The sequence below is a fragment of the Chroicocephalus ridibundus genome, chromosome 5, assembly GCF_963924245.1.
Source record: "Chroicocephalus ridibundus chromosome 5, bChrRid1.1, whole genome shotgun sequence".
Classification (NCBI taxonomy): domain Eukaryota; kingdom Metazoa; phylum Chordata; class Aves; order Charadriiformes; family Laridae; genus Chroicocephalus; species Chroicocephalus ridibundus.
The window spans coordinates 75014957-75034559 of record NC_086288.1 but is presented as its reverse complement, the minus strand read 5'-3'; the positions used below and the strand labels follow the sequence as shown (position 1 = coordinate 75034559).

General features: G+C 43.5%; 1 protein-coding gene across 7 annotated transcripts in view; it reads left to right on the top strand.

Annotated features, from left to right (window-relative positions):
* The window catches only part of MTUS1 (microtubule associated scaffold protein 1), a 126824-nt gene extending 108671 nt beyond the window's left edge, over window positions 1–18153 (top strand). For all 7 annotated transcript variants that reach the window (XM_063335414.1, XM_063335416.1, XM_063335415.1 and 4 more), the window contains 8 exons: window positions 354–420; window positions 9544–9758; window positions 10293–10398; window positions 11393–11466; window positions 11571–11666; window positions 13700–13816; window positions 15150–15247; window positions 16092–18153. In XM_063335414.1, the coding sequence (XP_063191484.1) occupies window positions 354–420; window positions 9544–9758; window positions 10293–10398; window positions 11393–11466; window positions 11571–11666; window positions 13700–13816; window positions 15150–15247; window positions 16092–16308 (990 nt within the window). In that variant the 3' untranslated portion in view covers window positions 16309–18153. The remainder of the gene's footprint in view (window positions 1–353; window positions 421–9543; window positions 9759–10292; window positions 10399–11392; window positions 11467–11570; window positions 11667–13699; window positions 13817–15149; window positions 15248–16091) is intronic.
* Window positions 18154–19603: the final 1450 nt, after the last annotated feature.

Here is a 19603-nt window from a genome sequence, read left to right as displayed (position 1 = left end):
TATATACCACGCTTCTGTGCCCTTGACAGCTATGAGTTGATTTGTACTGGAGGCTTATGTAGCTACACCCATCATAAAATATATAATTAATTGCTGCGAAGTAGCATTTCAATTGCAGTGTTATCCTGGAAAAAAACTGTTCTTTGTTTTAAAGTATAACTTCCTTAACAACAGAAGAACATCTGTGTATTTTGTAACAGCAGAACTGTTATCCTAAATGATTCATATCTTGGCTTCTTGCTCCTGCCTCTTGTTTTCCTACAGACGACATGTAAGTTAATTACTGGAAGGTGCCCTGCTCGGATCACTAGTAACCAAATGTTTGGGTTTGTTTTGGTTTTTTTTCTCTGCAGAGGGAGGAAGCGCTGAAACAGCGTAAAGAGTTATCTCAAGAACTAGTTAACCTTCGAGGAGAACTAGGTAAGTATTTATTTTTGTATTCTTCATGAGAACAGAAACGCAGCAAAGCAATCTGCGGAAAGACGGATGCCCTGGTATTGTAATGGCAGTCATTGAATTCCCTGACTGGATTCTGCTCGGATGCTTCAATCGCTGCCTTTCTCTGGAGCCCTGACCCCAGGTTCACCGAATTCCTGGCACTGATCTGCCTGCGCCTGACGGGGCCTCCTCGCAAAACATGCGCCTGGTGACCAAAACCACTCACTTTCTTAAAAATGGGAAGGTGGCTGACAGGATATATATTTCTGTTTGCTCCCTAATTCATTTGTACGCTGTCTTCTAGAGACTTGCCGGCAAAAATCTATAAACCTGTAAGATATACTGCGCAAAAATCTGCATTTTTGCCTTAGCGGCTTGTAGGTGAGCGAGTGTAAAATTAACAGGAGGAAATGCCATCAGGCTAATGGGATTACATCTCTGAACTCATCCTAGTGGACAGCTGTAATATGAAACTGAGCTATAATGCGCAGGGGCTGGTTTTGCCAACTTTGAAGCTTGATTTAATTGTGTTTAATGGTAACTTCACGTAACTTACTTGAGCTCAAAGCAGAATCATCTTGTGGAGTGCAAAAAGTCATTGGATTGAAAATTATAACACTTGAAAGCAAAGCTAGCGTTTTATAAAAGCACACTTTCTTATGATGAAGCCCCTTTAAAATAGAAAAAAAAAAAAAAGCTTTGAGAGCACAAGTAAAACGTGTGGAGCAGTTTCAGATACATCACTTATTCCTGAAAAGTTGGAAACGTTTATTTTCACATGCTTTGGAAGTTGGGTATTGTCCCAGCCAGACTTGAGTGTGAATGTAGGTCTTGTTATGTGCAGGTGGTGCATTTAATGCTCAGATTTATTTTTTAGCGCTGATTAGTCAAGGCGGGCATTCCCTGGCAACGACTCGGAGCTGGAAGCGTGTGGTGGGGAGGGAAGGAGGGAGGGGTCTCCCCGTCCCCCCAGCTGAAGCAGCAGCTCTGTTGTCACTGTTACTGTCATCCAATTTAGAGGATTTACAAGGGCGTGTAGCCATAGGACGAGGGGTAAAGGCTTCAAACTGGAAAAGGGTAGGTTTAGATGTGGCTGCCCCATCCCTGGAGGGGTTCAAGGCCAGGCTGGACGGGGCTTTGAGCAGCCTGGTCTGGTGGGAGGTGTCCCCCCCCAGGGCAGGGGAGGTGGAACTAGATGGTCTTTAAGGTCATGTCTAACCTGAATCATTCTGTGTTAAAATGCAGCTTTCTGGGAGCTTTATTTGATGCTGCATGAAACTGCAAATGTGTGAATGGGGAGCGTCACAAACAGAGAAAGCCTCGCAGCCTGACACAGGCAGAAGAGAGTACTAAAGGCACTGCAGAAATGTGTAGCGTTTTCTTTCTTGGAAGCATAGGACTGCAAACCTGGGGCTTTTCTCGAGCTTGGTGCAGTCTGGCATCTCTCAAGCGGCAGCTTTTAACCCCCCTCCTGATGCAGCACCTGGGCTGCAGTTTTGCAGTGGTTTTGGGCAGGTCTCAGTAGGGGCTGGCTCTGAGAGCGCCTGGTCCTCCTTTGCCTTTGTGTCCCCCTGTCCTGCCTTGTGCCAGCCCTGCTGTGTGCCTGGGGACCTCCGCCAGCTGAAAACTAGTGTCTCGTCATGCTGTTTTGCCAAAGGTGCCGGGCCTGGCTCAGCCCGTGGCTAAAGGGACGCCGGAGAGGAGAAAGGGGAAGGAGCCGCGGGGCGGAGGGTTGTGTCCCCCATCAGCTGCAGCGGCACTTCTGTCACCCTGAAGTGACAGCAACAAAGCTAGAGTTTCAGTGGGGAAATGGGCTTCTTGCATTCCTACAAAGTCAGGTTATAAATATTATAAATTAGACTTATATATTTTTTTATGTAGATACATGTGACTTTCTGGGCAAACCCCTTTGTTTATCATGAAAATGACTTCAGAAGGGCTGCTGTCGGAGCAGGACAGTCTCTGTTCTTCCATGTGCCTGCATCTTCAGCGTTACTTTTCCTTTATCGACCTGGGTTCTAGGTTTGCCTATCGATCTAGGTTTGCCACTTAGCAGGAAAGGAAAAATTCAGCTTAAATGGGCAGACCCAAAGCTGGCTAGCCCTTTTGCCTGTTGCCGCGTTTTGGTGGTGGTTTGGTGGGTTTGGGTTTTTGTGGTTTGTGGGTTTTTTGTTGGGTTTTTGTTGTGTGGTTTGGTGGTTGTGGGATTTTTTGGGTTTTTGTTTTTTTTTTAAATTGTAGTTCTTTCTAAGGGTGCTTCACTCTTAAACGAGCTTCCCGTAAACTTGTTACCTTCCTGCTTTGATTAACACCCTGCTGAGCTCATATGTGGGACTCCAGCTGCAAGACTATGCCACTCAGTAGGTTAATAACTAGGAAAAAACCTTCAGATGCGACGGAGCCTGATGGATGTGAGTGCGCAGAGCTGTCAGAGGGGATGGTGGACGCGGCCGTTAGCTTGTCCCCTCCACAGGAGCATCCAGACGGCAGCCTCGGGCTCGCTCCCCTTTGCGAGGTTTCCAGGCCAGGGTTTCACTGAAGCGTTTATCTTCATGCGGCTCCTTTGTCTCCTCTCGCCCACGTCACGCCTCCAGCCTGTCTGTGCCGCTCTCCTCAGCCTGGAAAGGGAGGGGATTCAATCACAGAAATGAATAACTACACAGGTCTTCAATTCTATTTAGCTTTAAAATTATTTAAAAAAAAAAAAAGTTTAAAAAAATTAATAAATTAAGCCAGCCAAGCCTCATTTGTTGACAAGGTGTGAGAAAAGCAACAGTAGCTTTAGCTGAAAATAATCTGTTTAAATACACACCTGCTAATCAGCTTTCTGTTGCCACTGCTAAATGGATAGAGCTGAACTTCAGATTTCTGCCGGCTGGTTTGACATCAGTATGATCTTGGCATAGACTGGCTCAGAAAGTTAAGTACAGCTCGACTCTTATCTTGGCCGTGTGGCCACGTGTACGTGTTCCATGGAGTCCCAGCTGCCGTGTTTCCTGTGCCGGCCGGCATGCGGTTTGGGAAGGGGCAGTGCAGGAGGAGGACCCAGGTGAGCCCAGCCCTGCGCAGTCGGTGCCCTGCCTGTTGCCGTGTTTGAGAGGAACATGGAGTCTCCTGCAGCTCCCACCCTGCCCACCTTGCACTCCGCGGTTTCTGGCTGTGTTTAGTTGTGTGCGCTCCCAAGCTCCCGGAGTTACCATGCGAAACCGAACCGGCGTGCTGTCAGACTGTCCGTTTTGCTGGGTTGTTCTGTTATGACCCTTTCTGCCAAAACAGCTTTTTGTTTAATGATGTAAATACACATTAGGATCCCAAACCTGCCCCTGGCTGCGTGGAGCGTGAGGAGGGTGGGCACCGCATGCTGCCTTCTGCTCTCGGCCGCTGGAAATGCCTGCCAGGGTCGGCGGTGATGGTGTGTTTGGGGACAGGCTTCTCTGGAGGAGTTCAAATTCATTGACAGTTGGGTTCTGAACTTGTGTTTCCTTAAAATCTCCAGCCACAAAGACTAAACTTTGTGGTTTGAACGTAAACCCCTTGTTTCTGGGAGCCTGGAGCAGGTACGGATTGTCCTGGCTGTCACCTGTTTCCCTTCTTATTAAGATGCAAGGTAGCGTGTAAATTATTTCTAGTTACCTGTTTAATTACCTAAGTAGAAATTGCAAGAGCTGCATATTTCTTCAGAGGTACGAAACTGCTCCTCTAAATTAATTTGGCTCCAAATTGTTTGGGAGCCTCTTTGCGGCCGTGCTGGCGGGGATCCAGCTCGGCCCTGCTGCGAACCAGCAGGCTCGGGGCTGACTCAGAAAATCGCCGTTCCTGAGCGGGTTGCAGTGGGATGGAGAGGCTTCCTGCGTCCTGCACGGCCAAACGCCCAGCCCTTCTCTCTCCCCAACGCTTGCTGCATTGCGATCGATAATATTTTCTTCAAAGTACCTTCATGCTATTTTTTCTATTAATAAATGACCTTTAAAATGCTTTAGAGGTTGGGATAACAAAAGGTTACTGTGTTTTATGGACAGGTGGAGTGAACGTGATTTGGTTTTCAGGTTTTGGTGATCCTTAAAATACTTAATAGTAGGTAGATGTTTCTATCACTTATGAAGACAGGCTGAGAGAGGTGGTGGTGTTCAGTCCGGAGAAGAGAAGGCTCCGGGGAGACCTTAGAGCCCCTTCCAGTACGTAAAGGGGCTACAGGAGAGATGGGGAGGGACTCTGGATCAGGGCGTGATAGGATAGGATGAGGGGTAACAGTTTTAAACTGAAAGAGGGGAGATTTAGATTAGATAATAGGAAGAAATTCTTTCCTGTGAGGGTGGTGGGACACTGGCCCAGGCTGCCCAGAGAAGCTGTGGCTGCCCCATCCCTGGAGGGGTTCAAGGCCAGGCTGGATGGGGCTCTGAGCAACCTGGGCTGGTGGGAGGTGTCCCTGCCCAGGGCAGGGGGGTGGAACTAGATGGTCTTTAAGGTCCCTTCCAGCTGTAACTGTTCTATGACTATATGAATTGTTTGGGGCAGGGCCTGACTTGCCACGAGTGGTACGCTGGCCTGCCCGTGTACAACACTGTGGTGTTGGCAGCATTAGAGGACAGGAACTTACGTCCTGGCAGGTGTCCGAGTGCTTCACACACGTGTTCAGCCAGACCCACCTCAGTGTCGCTCAGAGCATCCTGTTTTGGTCTACCTGCCTCGTTACGAATGTGACTTAATGTCCTGTACCGTTAGTCTCATTATAGAAGTAACACCAAGAGAAACCTAGTCATAAACTTGAAAGCATGTTTGGGTAGAAGAAATTCCAATATTGAGAATCTGCCAAAAACATGAATTAATTCTTTAGATAACAAGTTTTTTTAAAAAAAAAAAAGAATTCTATGGAGAAGGATATGAGTCTTTGTGTCTCCAGTAGACTTACTGATCAACAGAACATACACAGTAGATCTTGTAGTGTGAAATATAATGCTAGAGCGATACAGCGTTACGTCCTGTGACATGACACCATGCAAAATAGTTGTTGTTTTTCTGGTAATTATCCCCTTTTCACATCCCCCACATCTATTAAAATGCTGCTAGTTTTCTGTCCTAGTGACCTCTGTTTCAATATTTCAGACAGTCTAATGGTTTTTCATAAATCATAACGAGACCAGGGAGTGACTTAGACAATTTTATGAAGATAACCGTTGTTTCAAAACAATTCAATTACGGATTCAAAAAAAATATTAATCTATTATGTTCTTAGAGCCATGGTTATGGTGACTTCTAGGGGAATGTAAATTGCAAAATGTTTTTATGTAAGCAGTTTAGCCATAAGGACCGAATTGGGTGATGAATTGTTTTATAATTAGAATAAGAAAAAACTAAATTTTGCAAGGAGACATTGCACAATTTTAAGGTCTTGTCTCTTGGCTGCTTTTAGTGAAAATATGAAGTAGGTTTCTTGGGGATACTAAGGTGACTTTTGCGGTCCTCTCCTTCAGCCGGTGCTACTGTTGATGCGGTTCGGATCTGCTGCCGTTTGCACTATGGCAGGGGGTTGCCACCAGCCTGATTCTCCACGCGCCCGTTTCCCAGAGATTTGTTTTATGGCTTTGGCACATACAAAGTTTTGCAGTGGAACACCCAAGATGCAAGTGGCCATCGTTAACAACTACAGATGAATGTTAATTTTACATGTCAAAACCAGGATTTCTGATCAGAAGATACGTTCTTACCAAATCTCAGAAACTTCCCCTGATGGCCAGAGGTCGTGGTTCTGCCCAAAAGAACCAGGCTCTTTATAAGAAACAGGCGTTAAGGAGCCTGAAAATACAGATTAATCTTGCTCCTTGTTGTAATAATACAGGGAGAGACAGTGCTGTGTGGCTGGGAGGAGAGGCTGGGACGACCAAGTCGGGGAGAAATGTGGGCTTTGCTATTGGAATAAAGAAGTAAACCTTGGTTTTGGCTGCCAGTTACACCATATCCCTTACACTCTGTCCTTAAAGCTTAAAACTATTTAGAGTTACAGATGAGATGGAAGAAATTTAACGGACAAATGGATAGCGTATCTTTTTCCCCTCTGTGGCTTGATTTTTCTCTCAAACGCTGTTGGACCGTTTGTCTCCTGTTGTTTCCTTGCTCAAGGTCTGCTGTCATAGTGCGCGGCTAACAAAGATGTGGGATTGCGGAGGGAAGCGCTTTAAGAAGGGAGAGGAGGCACAGGAGTTGTGTACAAAACTCCGAAGCTCTTCAGGGGTCTCTGAAGTGGATGAGAAGTTGAAATAGAGATTTTGAGGGTGCTGCTGGAAGAGCACACGATCCAGATAAAAATTTTTATTCAAAATTAGGCGCCAGTTCAGTGAGAAAACTCTTACGTTGAGTAACCGTCGAGTTTGGTTAGTCAGGAGTTTCACAGCATCCCCTTGCAGTGGGTGAGTGGCAAAATTAAGGAAGTCGTTGCCTTTTTCATGGCTTGTCCCTTAAAGCAAGGCAGTGTATGGTGATAAGTGAGATGGTTCAGTCTGGAGGTGGATAGGGCTGTGCAAAATACTTGCTGCAGACACTTGAGTCTCGAGTATGGGGACAAACTGTGGTTTACCGGGCTTCTGGTAACTTCAAATCGACGGTTCTGGAGTCGGTACTTCTGCTGAAGCTTCACACGCACAGTTTCCTGCAGCGCCATGATGCTGGGAGCTCGGTGGTGGTGTGGTGGTTCCGCTGCTGGTTTGGATGGCAGGGATTCGAGTCAGGCTTGCGATCTGCGAGGAAGCGTCGCAGCCTCCAGCTCTGCGGAGGCCAGACGTTACCTTGAGGGTAACACAACCTTCAGCTGCCAATGCAAGTTTTAAAAGTTTGCGTTTGCCTTTGTAGCGCTGGTCTTCTCATAAATTGTGAACTGGCCGAACAAGAACTGATGTGTCTGTTTTCTTTGACAAAGGCGTGGTTTGCTGTTTGCTTTTTTTCTGAAGTGTTTTGCATCATCTGAAGTTGTGCGTGCTGACATTTACAGATAAGACAATGAGAGGCAGCGCATTCCTTTAGCTAAACGGAGGCAAACGCATGGCTCTGGCCTTGCAAATAAAGAATTAGATGGTTGGTTTTAAAGGACGTGGATCATTTGAAGCATTTTGCTGCGTTTATCTCAAATGAGGCATGCGAGTTGCCTGCCCCTCAGCTATACCCCCTTACTCTGCTCTGGGCGGTCAGATCCGTTCTGTGTGCACTTGGCTGTGTAACGTCTGCCTCTGGCTCGTGGCCTGGGTCTTTCTGTTATAAAATAATATCCCCTACCTGTGATATTTCCTCTTCCCCAAAAACGTGACAATACAAGCATGTATATTCAATGACATTACACCAATGCGATGCGATAGGAGTGTGAATGCTAATTTTCCATATTATTTTTTTCCCCAAAGGAAGCATATAGAAGTTGCGGAAGGAATAAAGACAAAGAAATAAAAATCCTTCTTGGTAGTGGTATAGAAAGTACAGAAACCGGTGAAATCTGCTTGGGTTGCAGAGAATGTTGTGGTATGTTTCAGTTGAGCTTTTAGTTGCATCGTTGCCAGTCCTGGGATGAAGAGCTCAGCTTAATTCCATCCTGGTCAGCAGATCTTCCACACAGACCTAGTGCAGAGCGAAGCTTAGTTAGTTAAAACTAATTAAGGTAGACACAGCCACAGATTGATTTCCATGCAGTACCACTCACTCTCTGTCACCTTCTAGTTCAGGTGCAGGTTCCAAGTGATGGCAGCAGGGCCAGGACTTCTTTACCGTTTCCTTACAAGAGAGCGCAGGTCTCATCCATGAGGTACTCACTTGCCCTCGATGGGCTGTAGCAAAGAGGGAGTGCGACCCTGGGGCAGGCCGCTCGCCCTCGAGCCCGGTGCTGCTGTGGGAATCGGTCCTCCAAGATACTGTAATTTATATATCTTCAGGCTCAAACACAGCTGTGATGAGAATTTCCTGTACTGCCTGTACAAAAAAAAATCCGTGAATCTTGCCATGCTTTTACATAGAGTTTATATTTATATTGTTTGGGCAGTATGCCAAGCTGCTATAAAGTCTATAGCTACGCAGGACTTCTGCATTTGATTGAAGATCAAGTTAAGGCTTTAACTGATTTTTCTCTTAAGTAGACACTCATCTGACTAATTTATTTTAACCCAAAGCACTGCAGTCTCTCTAGAAGCAGCTTTGCTTAAGGTCAGTGACCACACGCCGGTGGTAGAGGTCCCGTTTCCCCTGCTTCAGGCTCTGGGTGCAGCTGGAGCTGCAGAAGGCACTTGCTCTGCTCATATTGGCAGTGGGAAAATGACTCCTCCTATTGGGGCCTGGCTGGCTGGAGTTGGGAATGCTGAATTTCAAGCCCACCGGTACAAGCTACTAACTTCTGTTTTGCCTTTTAATCAGCCGTAAGTGTGGGGAGACAAACCTAGGCTGGCTTCTTAGCTGGCCTGTGTTAATATAGATGTAGAGAGAATTACACAGCGTTTCTTTGTGTTTTCTTAACGCTGTGCACTGTCTGCCTGAAACTATTCTGTATGTTGTGTATTTAAATCTCTTGGGCACGTGCCCATTAGCAGGACGTTTCAGACTGGCGGTTCTGTGTCGCACAGCCCGTGTCAGGCTGGAATCGCTTCTCTGCTGCATATCTGAGCGCGAGTAACACGTTGAACGGATGGTCTTCAGCATATTAAGACTTTCAAATTTAGCTAAGTGGTTTATATATCAAAAAGTACTCTGAGAAACACGCTACTGCAATGGGATCAAATTAGGTGAAGTAGCAAATCCAATTAATTTTTTTATTGGAGCACTCCAGTGTGTCTCTTGAGACATTCATTCTTCTGTGTCATGACAAACTGTCACACTCGTGCTTTCTGTAGGGGTTCCTGGCTTAACCGGATTCAATTAATTCTCAGCGTAAGAAACACTGAATTCGGTATTTTTGCAAAGATCTCTTCATGTGTCCTTGGAGGTGGCGCTTATTTCATGGATAAATTGTATTTGCCTTTGTATAACTACGTTGTTGTGCAGAGTGTTCACTGTCCTTAGGACTTGTAGCGAAGATGGCGAAATTAGCATTGAACTTGATCCGGTTGTTTTGTTTTTTCTTTTTTCTTTTGACATTTTCAGTAAGCACTTCTGCAGCTTGTGAGAAATTGGAGAGAGACAGGAATGAACTGCAAGTTGCTTATGAAGGGTTTCTGCAGAAGTTAAACCAGCAACATCACAATGATTTAGCTGAGCTGGAGGAGAGGCTTAAACAGTTTTACACTGCAGAATGTGAGAAACTCCAAAGTATCTGCATCGAAGAAGCTGAAAAGTACAAAGCGCAACTCCAGGAGCAGGTGTGTAACATCTTTGAAGTAGAAATGTTCTCTAGCAATTGCTTTCTGCTACAATTGAGCCTTCAGAGAATCCTGCGTTTTGCTAATAATGGAGTTATTTTGTCCAATGTGAAACTCCACTATAAAAATATTACTATGCTAAGCTGTCCGGATCTTAAGCTTGTGTTTAAACATGGTGGAGATTCCTTGTGTTCTGCAAGCTTCAGTGACTTCTTAGAGCTCCCCTGGATATTTGAGACAGCTTGAGTTTCAAGATTTATAGACCCACACCTGGCCTGTGACCCCGCTTTGCAGCAGCCCCTGTGTGCGACGGCCGCATACATCACGCTGTCGGTAGTGGCAAACTGTAAGGCATCGTTTGCATCTGTTACGTGTGGTGTGTGGCTTAGCTTCTCCTGCGGCCGCCTGTTAAGTGCTACCTAGACCACTGAAAATGCACTCAAGGTACTGCGTAACGCCGTTGGAACAATACTTTAAACAAGGGTGAAGTCGACACGTGTAAGGGGGGGGAAAAATCATGTTGTCATATTGCAGGTGGACAACTTAAATATCACACATGAAAACTTTAAGCTGGAACTTGAAAACAGCCACTCGGAAAAAGTAGAGGAGCTGAAAAAGGAGTATGAATCCTCTTTTTCAGGCAAGTATTTTGTATTCAAGTACCTATGCTATATTACTGCTAGTCACAAACAAACACATTCAGACTTCTTGTTTGTATGTCCATCCATTGTTCTCGGTGGTCAGCTGTTTTTAAAGACGTTGGCTGAATTCCTTCTTTTGGAACTGAACAAGTCTCGCATTGCATACGGAAATAACCATGATCCCACTGTAGTTGAATGAAACTTTTACAACTGTTTAAGGGGAGATGACAGTAAAAGCTGTCTGAATTGCAGTCTGCCCCCAAAAATCTCAACTGAATGAGTAACTGCTCCCACCCCTGTATTTCTGTAAGGAGCACCTCAAAACTGCAACTGGGGATACGGAGGGTTGTGTGTTTGCCAGACTGACATGGGCATGTTGAGAAATACTACGCGCTGCTTACAGTCTACTGCGGCAAAGGTTGTTTTTCAGGGAGGGGGTGGTGAGTGTGCTCAGCATTGCATGGAACTGATTGGAGTGATGATGATTGCCATCCTCCCTGCAACTCCACTTGACAGCCAAGTTTCCAGTGATACTTTTGCGTCACTAAAACTAGTGATGCTTTCACTGCAATCAAAAAGCAAACTCCTCTGCGTGGCATCTCCAAAGTAGGAAAGGAAATGTTTTTTCTAGAAGTTTTTGGAAGATGCAACTTGAATTTTTGCTGTGTTTCCAATCAGAAACCCAGTTTTTGTCAGACGTGGCTCTTGTGCTCCATTCTTCCATTTGTTGCATGTAGATGAGTGCTTTCAAAATTGACATGCTGTCAACTAATTAAATGGATATGTGAGGGGGCAATCAACAAATCTGCAGCAGCAATAAATCTGGTGTCTTGTACATGCTTTGGAGCAGTTGATGATAAATGTTCTTTCCGTGTTTCATTGACTCCGCGTCTCTGTGTATGTGTATTGGCTGGCTTTTCGTGCTGCTGCTTTTCAGAAAGAGTTTTCATGTCTCACATGGTATTAAAAATCTGCAAAAATAATTTGTTGCAGAGCTCAAGAGTGCCCATGAATCTGAAAGGAAGTCCCTTGAAGATTCCTTTAAAGAGAAGCAGGAGTTGCTAGAGGTTTGTTAAGGGTTGGGGTCGTTGCAACAGTCTAAAACTCAAACCACAGTCTGGAGATGTGCACCAAAGTCTTGACCTAACTGTACCGTATCTTTTCATTTCAGAAAAAAATTGATGAATTGAAATGTGAAAATGACTCTCTGAGTGAGAAGTTGAAACTAGAAGAGCAAAAACAAATAGCCAAAGAAAAAGCCAATCTTGTAAGTCTTGATCTTCAAAAGTAACGCAGATGAGCAGATCTTGTAAGCCTGGGTTTATTTTATTGCATAATAAGAAAGGCCTGCAATCAAGCTTGATAGGGCTCCCATGCTTATTAATATTTCATGCAAATGACTCTCCTACCAGAAGATTTTCTCTATCACTACAGTGTTGTGTATTAACCTCACCATTATAAATCTATAAAGCCGTTGAATATCTAAGCCAGTGGCATAAGTTATAGCCTAGGTTAAATTGAAGACGTACACGTACGCAGAAGTTGTGCTGTAGCTTTCTTCTAGACAGTCGATTCATGTTGTAGCGGTGCTGTGATCAGTGTGGGCTTACCTCGCTGCTGCAGAACTCCCTTGTCACTGATTTATCCTTCAGATAAACTTGTGTTTTGTCCTGCCTTTCCTCCCAAGGCTGCTGTTAGCTGTGATGCTCCTGCCTTGGAAATGTCCCCTGAGAGAGGTTTCTCCTGCACTGGGAGGGTTAGACACAAACATGCTCATCTTTCTGCTTCCCTGGAAATAACTGGAATACCAGGAGTGTTGCTTATCCCACAAAGAGAAATTCCATGCTTAAAAGCTCACTTAGGATGGTTCTCATAGAAGTTGCCCTAGTTTTCACTGGAATTTAATTTCTTCTTTTCTGTCTTCCTGCTTATTCTTGTGGCAGGACAGAGCTGCCGCAAGAAGAACCTGCAACCACAGTATGTTGCTGTGGTTGGGAGAGAGGATACCAAAGGGAACGCGCTGTACATTGCGCTTGGGAGCTTGAACTGTATTCCACAGGCACGCTCAGATGCTGTTCAGTTTAAAGGAGCAATAGTCAGGTGCCTTGACATCGCTGCAAATGCACTTTGCATCCTGACGGCATAAGGGACATCATAAGCTTTAGGCCTCTCCGATGCTGATTTGTCCCAGTATATTCCCGAAAGGTGGAGGTGGCCTGTGAAATGTACTGGCTCTGTCCTCGTGGGACTGTGCCCCACAAAAGGCAGGCATCGCCCGCTGAGCCTGGGGTTTCTGCCGCGGCAGTGAAGCTGGTGCTCCCCGCGGTACACCAGTATTCTTACCCAAATACCTAAAACAAGTTTTGTTTGTTTGTAAAGACAAACCTAGTTACACAACACGCTTAATCATTGGTTGATTTCTGTTTGTGTTCCACTTGGGCTACCTGGAAATGGGCTGAGACTTGCTTTGTTTCTCCTTATTTTTGCCTGTGACTTTGCCTTTGAAACGCAGAGAATATGTTTTACTCCGCAGTGTTTGAATGGTTCCTCACTCTGGAACAGACGTCCTGGAGGAAACCAGATCTCGCCCTGCCCTGTCCCCCTCCTGCTCTCCCCTCCACCTCCTGGAAAACGACAAAAAAAGGAAAAATAAAGTCCAAATTTGCTGTACTGTAGCTAAGTCAAGGATGTAGAGCAGCGCAAGATTTTTATGTCCAATTGCATTGCTAGGCTTTAAGAAGAATGTAAAAACAAAAATTTTCTATTTCTGCTTATGACCCAGCAACTCTCAGAATCAAAACGGGGGGAAATCAGCTAAGGTCGAGTTCATGGCTTTAAACTTCTGGTGCTTTTTGAACTACTCCAGCATCTGAAAACGCTTCAAATGTTTATTCTAATTACCTCTTGGGATGGGTTATGAGTAATATGAAATAAATTTTGGAACTCCTAGCCTTAAAGGGAGCCTTTGGGCACTCCTGCAAAACAAGTTTTGCTGTGACAGCTTTAGTGTCTGCCCTTGACTCACAAGGGCTTTTCACGTTTGCGCATAAAGTGTTTTCTGAACAGATTCTCAGGAAAACTCCAACTGTCCATCTACACCAAAGGGCAAACAAAAGCAGAAGAGAAAGTGGTAGCAAATATATTAGTTTGGGTTTTTTTATTCTAAACCGTTGGACTTGATTTCACTTAGAACACATAACTGTTGTTACTGTATTTTCTTGCTGTTCCTAAATAGCAGAGAATTGCTTAAATTGTTCCTGAAACTCAGGGTACTAAGCAAACTCTGTGGAAATCTTTCAGAAAAACCCGCAGATTATGTATCTGGAACAGGAGCTGGAAAGTCTGAAAGCGGTGCTGGAGATCAAGAACGAGAAGCTCCATCAGCAGGATATAAAGCTAATGAAGATGGAAAAACTGGTGAGTTTTCCTTGGGGTCTGGCAGGTTTGGACCCTGTCTCCGAGTTATGTTCCGATGATGCACTCGGGCTCATCAGACTTACGTGTGAAGATTAGTATTTTTTTGTGTAAAAGGCAAACCGAAATGCTGATGGGACACGCTCACATTGCGGGTTGTTCTGTCTGCATTGGGCTGTAACGTGAAGAGGGGGAAGGAACCACCAGATGCTGTAAATGACCTTGTAACCTCTTCAGGCAAATACTGGTTTGCATAAGCTATTGCTAAGGCAGTACAGGGTCATCTGGGAGCCTCTTCCATGTTTCCTTTCCTCTTCCTTCACTCCTTCCTCGTCCCCAAAAGAAAAAATCCTGACCTGCTACGTTTGCTTGAGTGTTATAGAAGATAGATTACACTGTCAGGAAAACATTAATATGTAAGTGATCCTAATTAAACAAGAAGGGATCAAATATGAAATGGAATAAACATTTTCATCTAGAGTTGATTAGCTTAGGTCAATCACTTCAGCTATTATCTTTAAGCTACTTGTTTAGCTGTGGGGATTTGCTCCTGATCTGTGCGTAATTCCACATGAAAAGGCAATTTGGGGACAGAACTTGTAATTACGTAGCATGCTGCTAGCTTGTGGCAGGACAGGGTCCTTATTCTGGGCAGGGCCTTTGAACACTGTTGTAATACTTGCTTAAGCAAGATTTTAATGAGGAAGTATAGAACGAGGTTTGGATACAAAGGCCTACATTCATGCCAGTTGTTCAGTATTGTATGGCAGCATGTGTTGCCCTGGTCTACAATTACTAGTAAATTACTAGTAAACCTTCCTCTTTTCTGAGAGATGTTGGCCACAGTATAGAAGCCCTTGGACCATCCCACCATTTAATCACTGTTTTCTTTAACTTTGGTAACACCCTGCAGCAATGAAGTGGAATGGGGAGAGCTGTTTACGCAGGGGAGCTCTTGAATTTGTCCCACTAGCGTGTTATTTCTAGACAGTCTTCTGTCTGCAACAGCTTCTAAAACTGCTGCCCTTCGCTGGCAGAAGCTACTAGAACGTGCTGGTTAACTAGTGGATCCTTTCACCAGTACTCCTTTGTTGGCATCTAATCAGCGCAAGTGGCAGAACGCCAGCATTATGCAAGGAGAAGGCAAGTAGGATCTATTTGGCTATTACAGAATATTAAGCCACGATAGCAGGTCAGTCTCACGTTACTCTGGGGTTTTGCACTTATCGTAACAAGGTCTGCAAACTCCAGATGATGAATGTCTGTGATGGCTCAGTCAGCATCTTGATGAACGTGTGTATGGGTCTTATTTTAAACTGTGACCTTTCTTTCCAAGCTGGAGAACAACACAATCTTAATGGATAAATTAAAGAAGGTTCAGCAAGAAAATGAAGAATTAAAAGCTCGGATGGACAAACACGTGGAGCTTTCAAGGTGAAAAATATCTCTGGACTTTCAGATGTTTTTATGAACCAGGCAGAGGTGTTCCTGGTTCATACCAGGAATGAAAGATGTGAAAGAAAATTCTGTGTAAATATTAGTGGTTGGGATTTTGTGGTACTCTGTAAAAGAACTTGCCCCTTTCTTACCCACTTGTATCTCTACAAATGTGCATTCCTATGTAGAAGCAGCAGGAAGAGATTGTAAGAGGGTAAAGTCTCAGTTTGTTCTTCAGTGCTCCAAAACAGTATTTCAGGGAAGAAAAAGCAACTCAGAAATACCATCTTATTGTACACTGGCTCTTTGAGTATTACTGGCTTGTGAGCTAAACTTGGTTTTACTTATAACCACTTCAGTCAAGTGATTTGTCTTCAGTTTAGATCAATGAAAAGACCAGTGTTTTATTTAGCAATAATAGTAATATTTAACACGAATAAAATGGATGTGAGGTTCTCCTACCTTCAACTATTGCTTAAACAGATGGGCAAACTCTTCCAGTCTGAAGGAAACTACAGAAAATGCAGTTTCTATGTGGAGCTCAGCCTGCAACAAGGCCCAAAGGCTCCAGCATGGCCATTTAAAAGCATCTGTCACTAGAAGTAGGACAAGTCTCACTTTTCAGATGCTTTTTCTGGTCTTTAGGAATGTTTCTTATTGGGACTTTCTCCTGCTTTCTGCAAGCTACCGATTTAAATACAGCAAGGATGAGAAAATGTTAAATCCCCTTTTTAAGGAATTAATTTAGTTGTAAGCCAGTGCAATTTCAAACCTTTCTTTAACAATTAAGTTCAATGCTGTTGCTGGGTCATGTGTTCTGATGTGGATATTACGTTTGCAGGCAACTTTCTACGGAGCAAGCTGTTTTACAGGAGTCACTAGAGAAAGAATCAAAAGTAAACAAACGCCTGTCAATGGAAAACGAAGAACTTCTGTGGAAGTTGCACAACGGCGACCTATGCAGCCCCAGAAAACTGTCTCCCAGTTCTCCATCCGTGCCTCTTCAGTCCCCACGAAATTCTGGTAACTTCTCTAGTCCCACAGTGTCACCAAGATGACACCTCTTGAGAGAAAGCAGGGATTGCATTTCATTTGTGATCTGCAGAACTGATCCTAACTTTTAATCACCGGAGCAAAGAGCTATATTAGCTGACTATGACGACTAAACATAACTGGAAACTCTTTGGTGCAAAAATGGCGATAAGAGACTGAGAACGTGGGAGTAAGACGCTCATGTTGCTCCTCCCAGAAAGACTTGTTTATGACCTCTACGGACATTGTTGCACAAAGCACTTACAGAGCAAGGAAAGACTTGTTCATTGCCTTTTCACCTAACTATAAGAAAAAGCTCAGGGGCTTAGAGATAAAGATCACAACCTTTATAATATGTTCCTTATCACCGACACTTTTTTTTTAAGGCTGTGTGTATGTGTGCGTGCGTGTGCTGTGGATGGAATGGATGTAACACACTGTGCGTGTGTCTAAATGCTGCCTTCTTTGCTGTGTACGTAATAAAGGATAAAAGCTGAAGACTATACATCGACATGTACTTCCTTAATAATGCTGTCAGTCTGCACGCTTTTAGCAAAGAGTACCCTCCCCTGGGAATGAGGAGAAACTGCCACCACAACCATAGGTTAGTTTCCTTCATCTTTCTGCCTTCAGTTCAGTTAAAAAAAAAAACCAGCATGGAAAGCTTTGTCAACTGATTCATTGGTGTTTTGGCTGACCTGAGTATGCAACATGGAATTAGTTTTTAAAACAAACTGGACTGCAGCCATATTTTGCATGGATTCTTGGTTTAATATCCATGCACAGCTCTGCCATTTGAGAAGTTTTTTGCAGGATACGGTGGATTTTGGCTTTCAAGTCAACAGGGTCGTGATCAGAACCACGGTAGCCCTCAAAGTCAGAAGTTACTAGTTGAGTTGCAGGTTTAGGAACGTAGACCTTACCTGCTGAAAAGGAATCACTTGCTTCCCCAGAACAGTATGCCCATGGCTGAGGCCGTCTGCTGAGGATAAACTCTAGATGTAGATTTGAAAGCCAAAGAGAAAAATGCAATAATTGTCATTGGGTGCATTCTTCACTCAGTTCTCAAGAAGAATCTTAAGTAAGTAATTTGTGAATTCCAGTGTATCTGGTGACACACTTTGCCTTTTTAAGCGTTAGCATTTGTATTAACATTCTTCAGGGTTGGCTAAATTCACCTGAGGAAGAGGGGGAAGGTGGTAGCTGTGTATTTATCTTGCTAATTCTGCCATACCTTCCCTCCGAGACTGCAGGATAGCAGTGTTTTGCCAGTTCATTTGGCAGTAGATCCTGTACAAGAGATTCTGTAAAGCAGGGGGAAAAAATATTGTCCTGGCTCCTGGAACTGGAGGCTGAGGGTGTCAGCACTTCTGGAAATGTCGTATGCTGAGCTTCGGCTTCAACAAGGTAATCACGTAGTCTTGCTTCACCCTTGGTCAGACCTGTTTAATATCTCTACATTGTACCTATTAAACACAGGTTCAATTTCAAATTAGTATTACAAAACACCATCTAGGCTCGTAATAGCTTGGGTTTGCAGTCCCACTTCCAGGATGGTTGTGATACTACTGTTTAGCTAATGCTGTTAGCTAGCTATGCAGGTAACTTACGGTGAATTGTATCTGCTGAGTTTCCCGGTGTTTTCCTGTTGCCTGGGGACAGGAATCAAGGGGGTGGAAAGTGTTTAGGGAACTCAGCTGGAGAACCACTTCAAACTACTTTACCCAAGACTTGAAAAATCTTGGCTAGTAATAAGGAATGCAGACATATAAAAAAGACTGTTAACAGTGCTCATACAGTAAAGTAAACTTGTAATATACTTAAACTTGTGATTGACTATTTCATCAATAAATATATTTAATTTTCCACAATGTACAAGTTGAGGGTGCCATTTCTATGGAACATTATCTTCTCTTTTAACCCTCTTTAGGGCACTGTACGTACCACTTGTTAGTGGTGTCAGTACTTCAAATGTTTTCTAGGGGTTTCAAATTTAACTATGAAAATCCTTTGTGGGCCAAAGCTTGGCTTAAAGTATATGTTTGAAAACTTTTATTTTCTATGGTCAAAGAAATTTGATCACATGTATTTGAGCTGAATGCTTAAAAAAATAAATTGCTTTTGTACTGATTGAAGGGGTTTTTCTCCTGCTTTATTAGTCAAGTGGAATATTCCTCCAAATACTAAAATCTTGTAGTACCTGCTCAGCACAGCAGAACAGTAATAGTGAACTTCACTGCACAAATTATTAATGTTCAGCTAACCCTTAGAAAACTTTAACTCTACCTTTGCTACTCTCAAGTTGTCAGAAGTTACACGGAGCTTGCTCGTGATTCTTAGGGATTCAGTTTGAGTTGGCTGTTTAAAAAAAATAAAAAGTAAAATGTAGATAAGATTACAGAACTAAGCAATAATAAAATACTTGAAAATTCCTGAGTACAGTTGGCTTAAAAGAGGGACCCAATATGCATGTGCCCAGTAAAAGGCATTCTAAAGGACTTAAAATGCTCACCTTATCCAGGAACTTTGTGTGAGAAAAGCCACACAGAGTTTAGCAATCAAACAGGTCACGTGACAAGAAGAGTTGTCTAGCCACTAATAAGAATATTATCTTAGTTGCAATGTTAGTGCCTCAAATAAAATATGCAAGAAGAGTGCATACAAACACTTAAAGATCAAATATAGGGTACCCCTGTGTGTAACAGAGAAGGGGAAAGCTTTTCCAGGCTACCAGTACAGAAAAGTGAGTATGGTACAGTAAATAATACAAAGACTGTTAATTTGTCAATGGTATCCCTCCACAATACAGGACACTCCTCATCTTTAAACTTCCTGCAAATAGAATCTTTAATGCTCTTATGAAGAAATGAAGAATCCTTGCGTATAGAAATCAGACTACAGAAATACCTGTTTAGTGTTTGCCCTGTTGGTCCAAAAGGATTAAATAATTCTGTTCATCTGTAAGTGCTGTTTCAATATTTTTCTCTGTTTGAGTATTAATATTTCAAGCTTAAATACCATGTGTTAGCAAAAGCTTTGTTTGATTCAGTAACTTTTACATATTTTTTTGGTAATTTTTTTAGCATAAAGTTTCCTTCAGGAAAAGCTAGAAACCCGCTCACCATAAATACATGCCAAAGGTCTAGTGCTAGTCAAGCAATTAAACAAGTGATTATCTTCAGATGCTCAACCTTAACTAGTAGTTCCAACTCTAATGATCAGTTTCAGAGGACGTTACAGTGACGTTTATATCTGTACCAAATAGTTTCTTACTGTTCAAACTATTCATAACATGGTTCACCTACCATCAATACTTTTCTT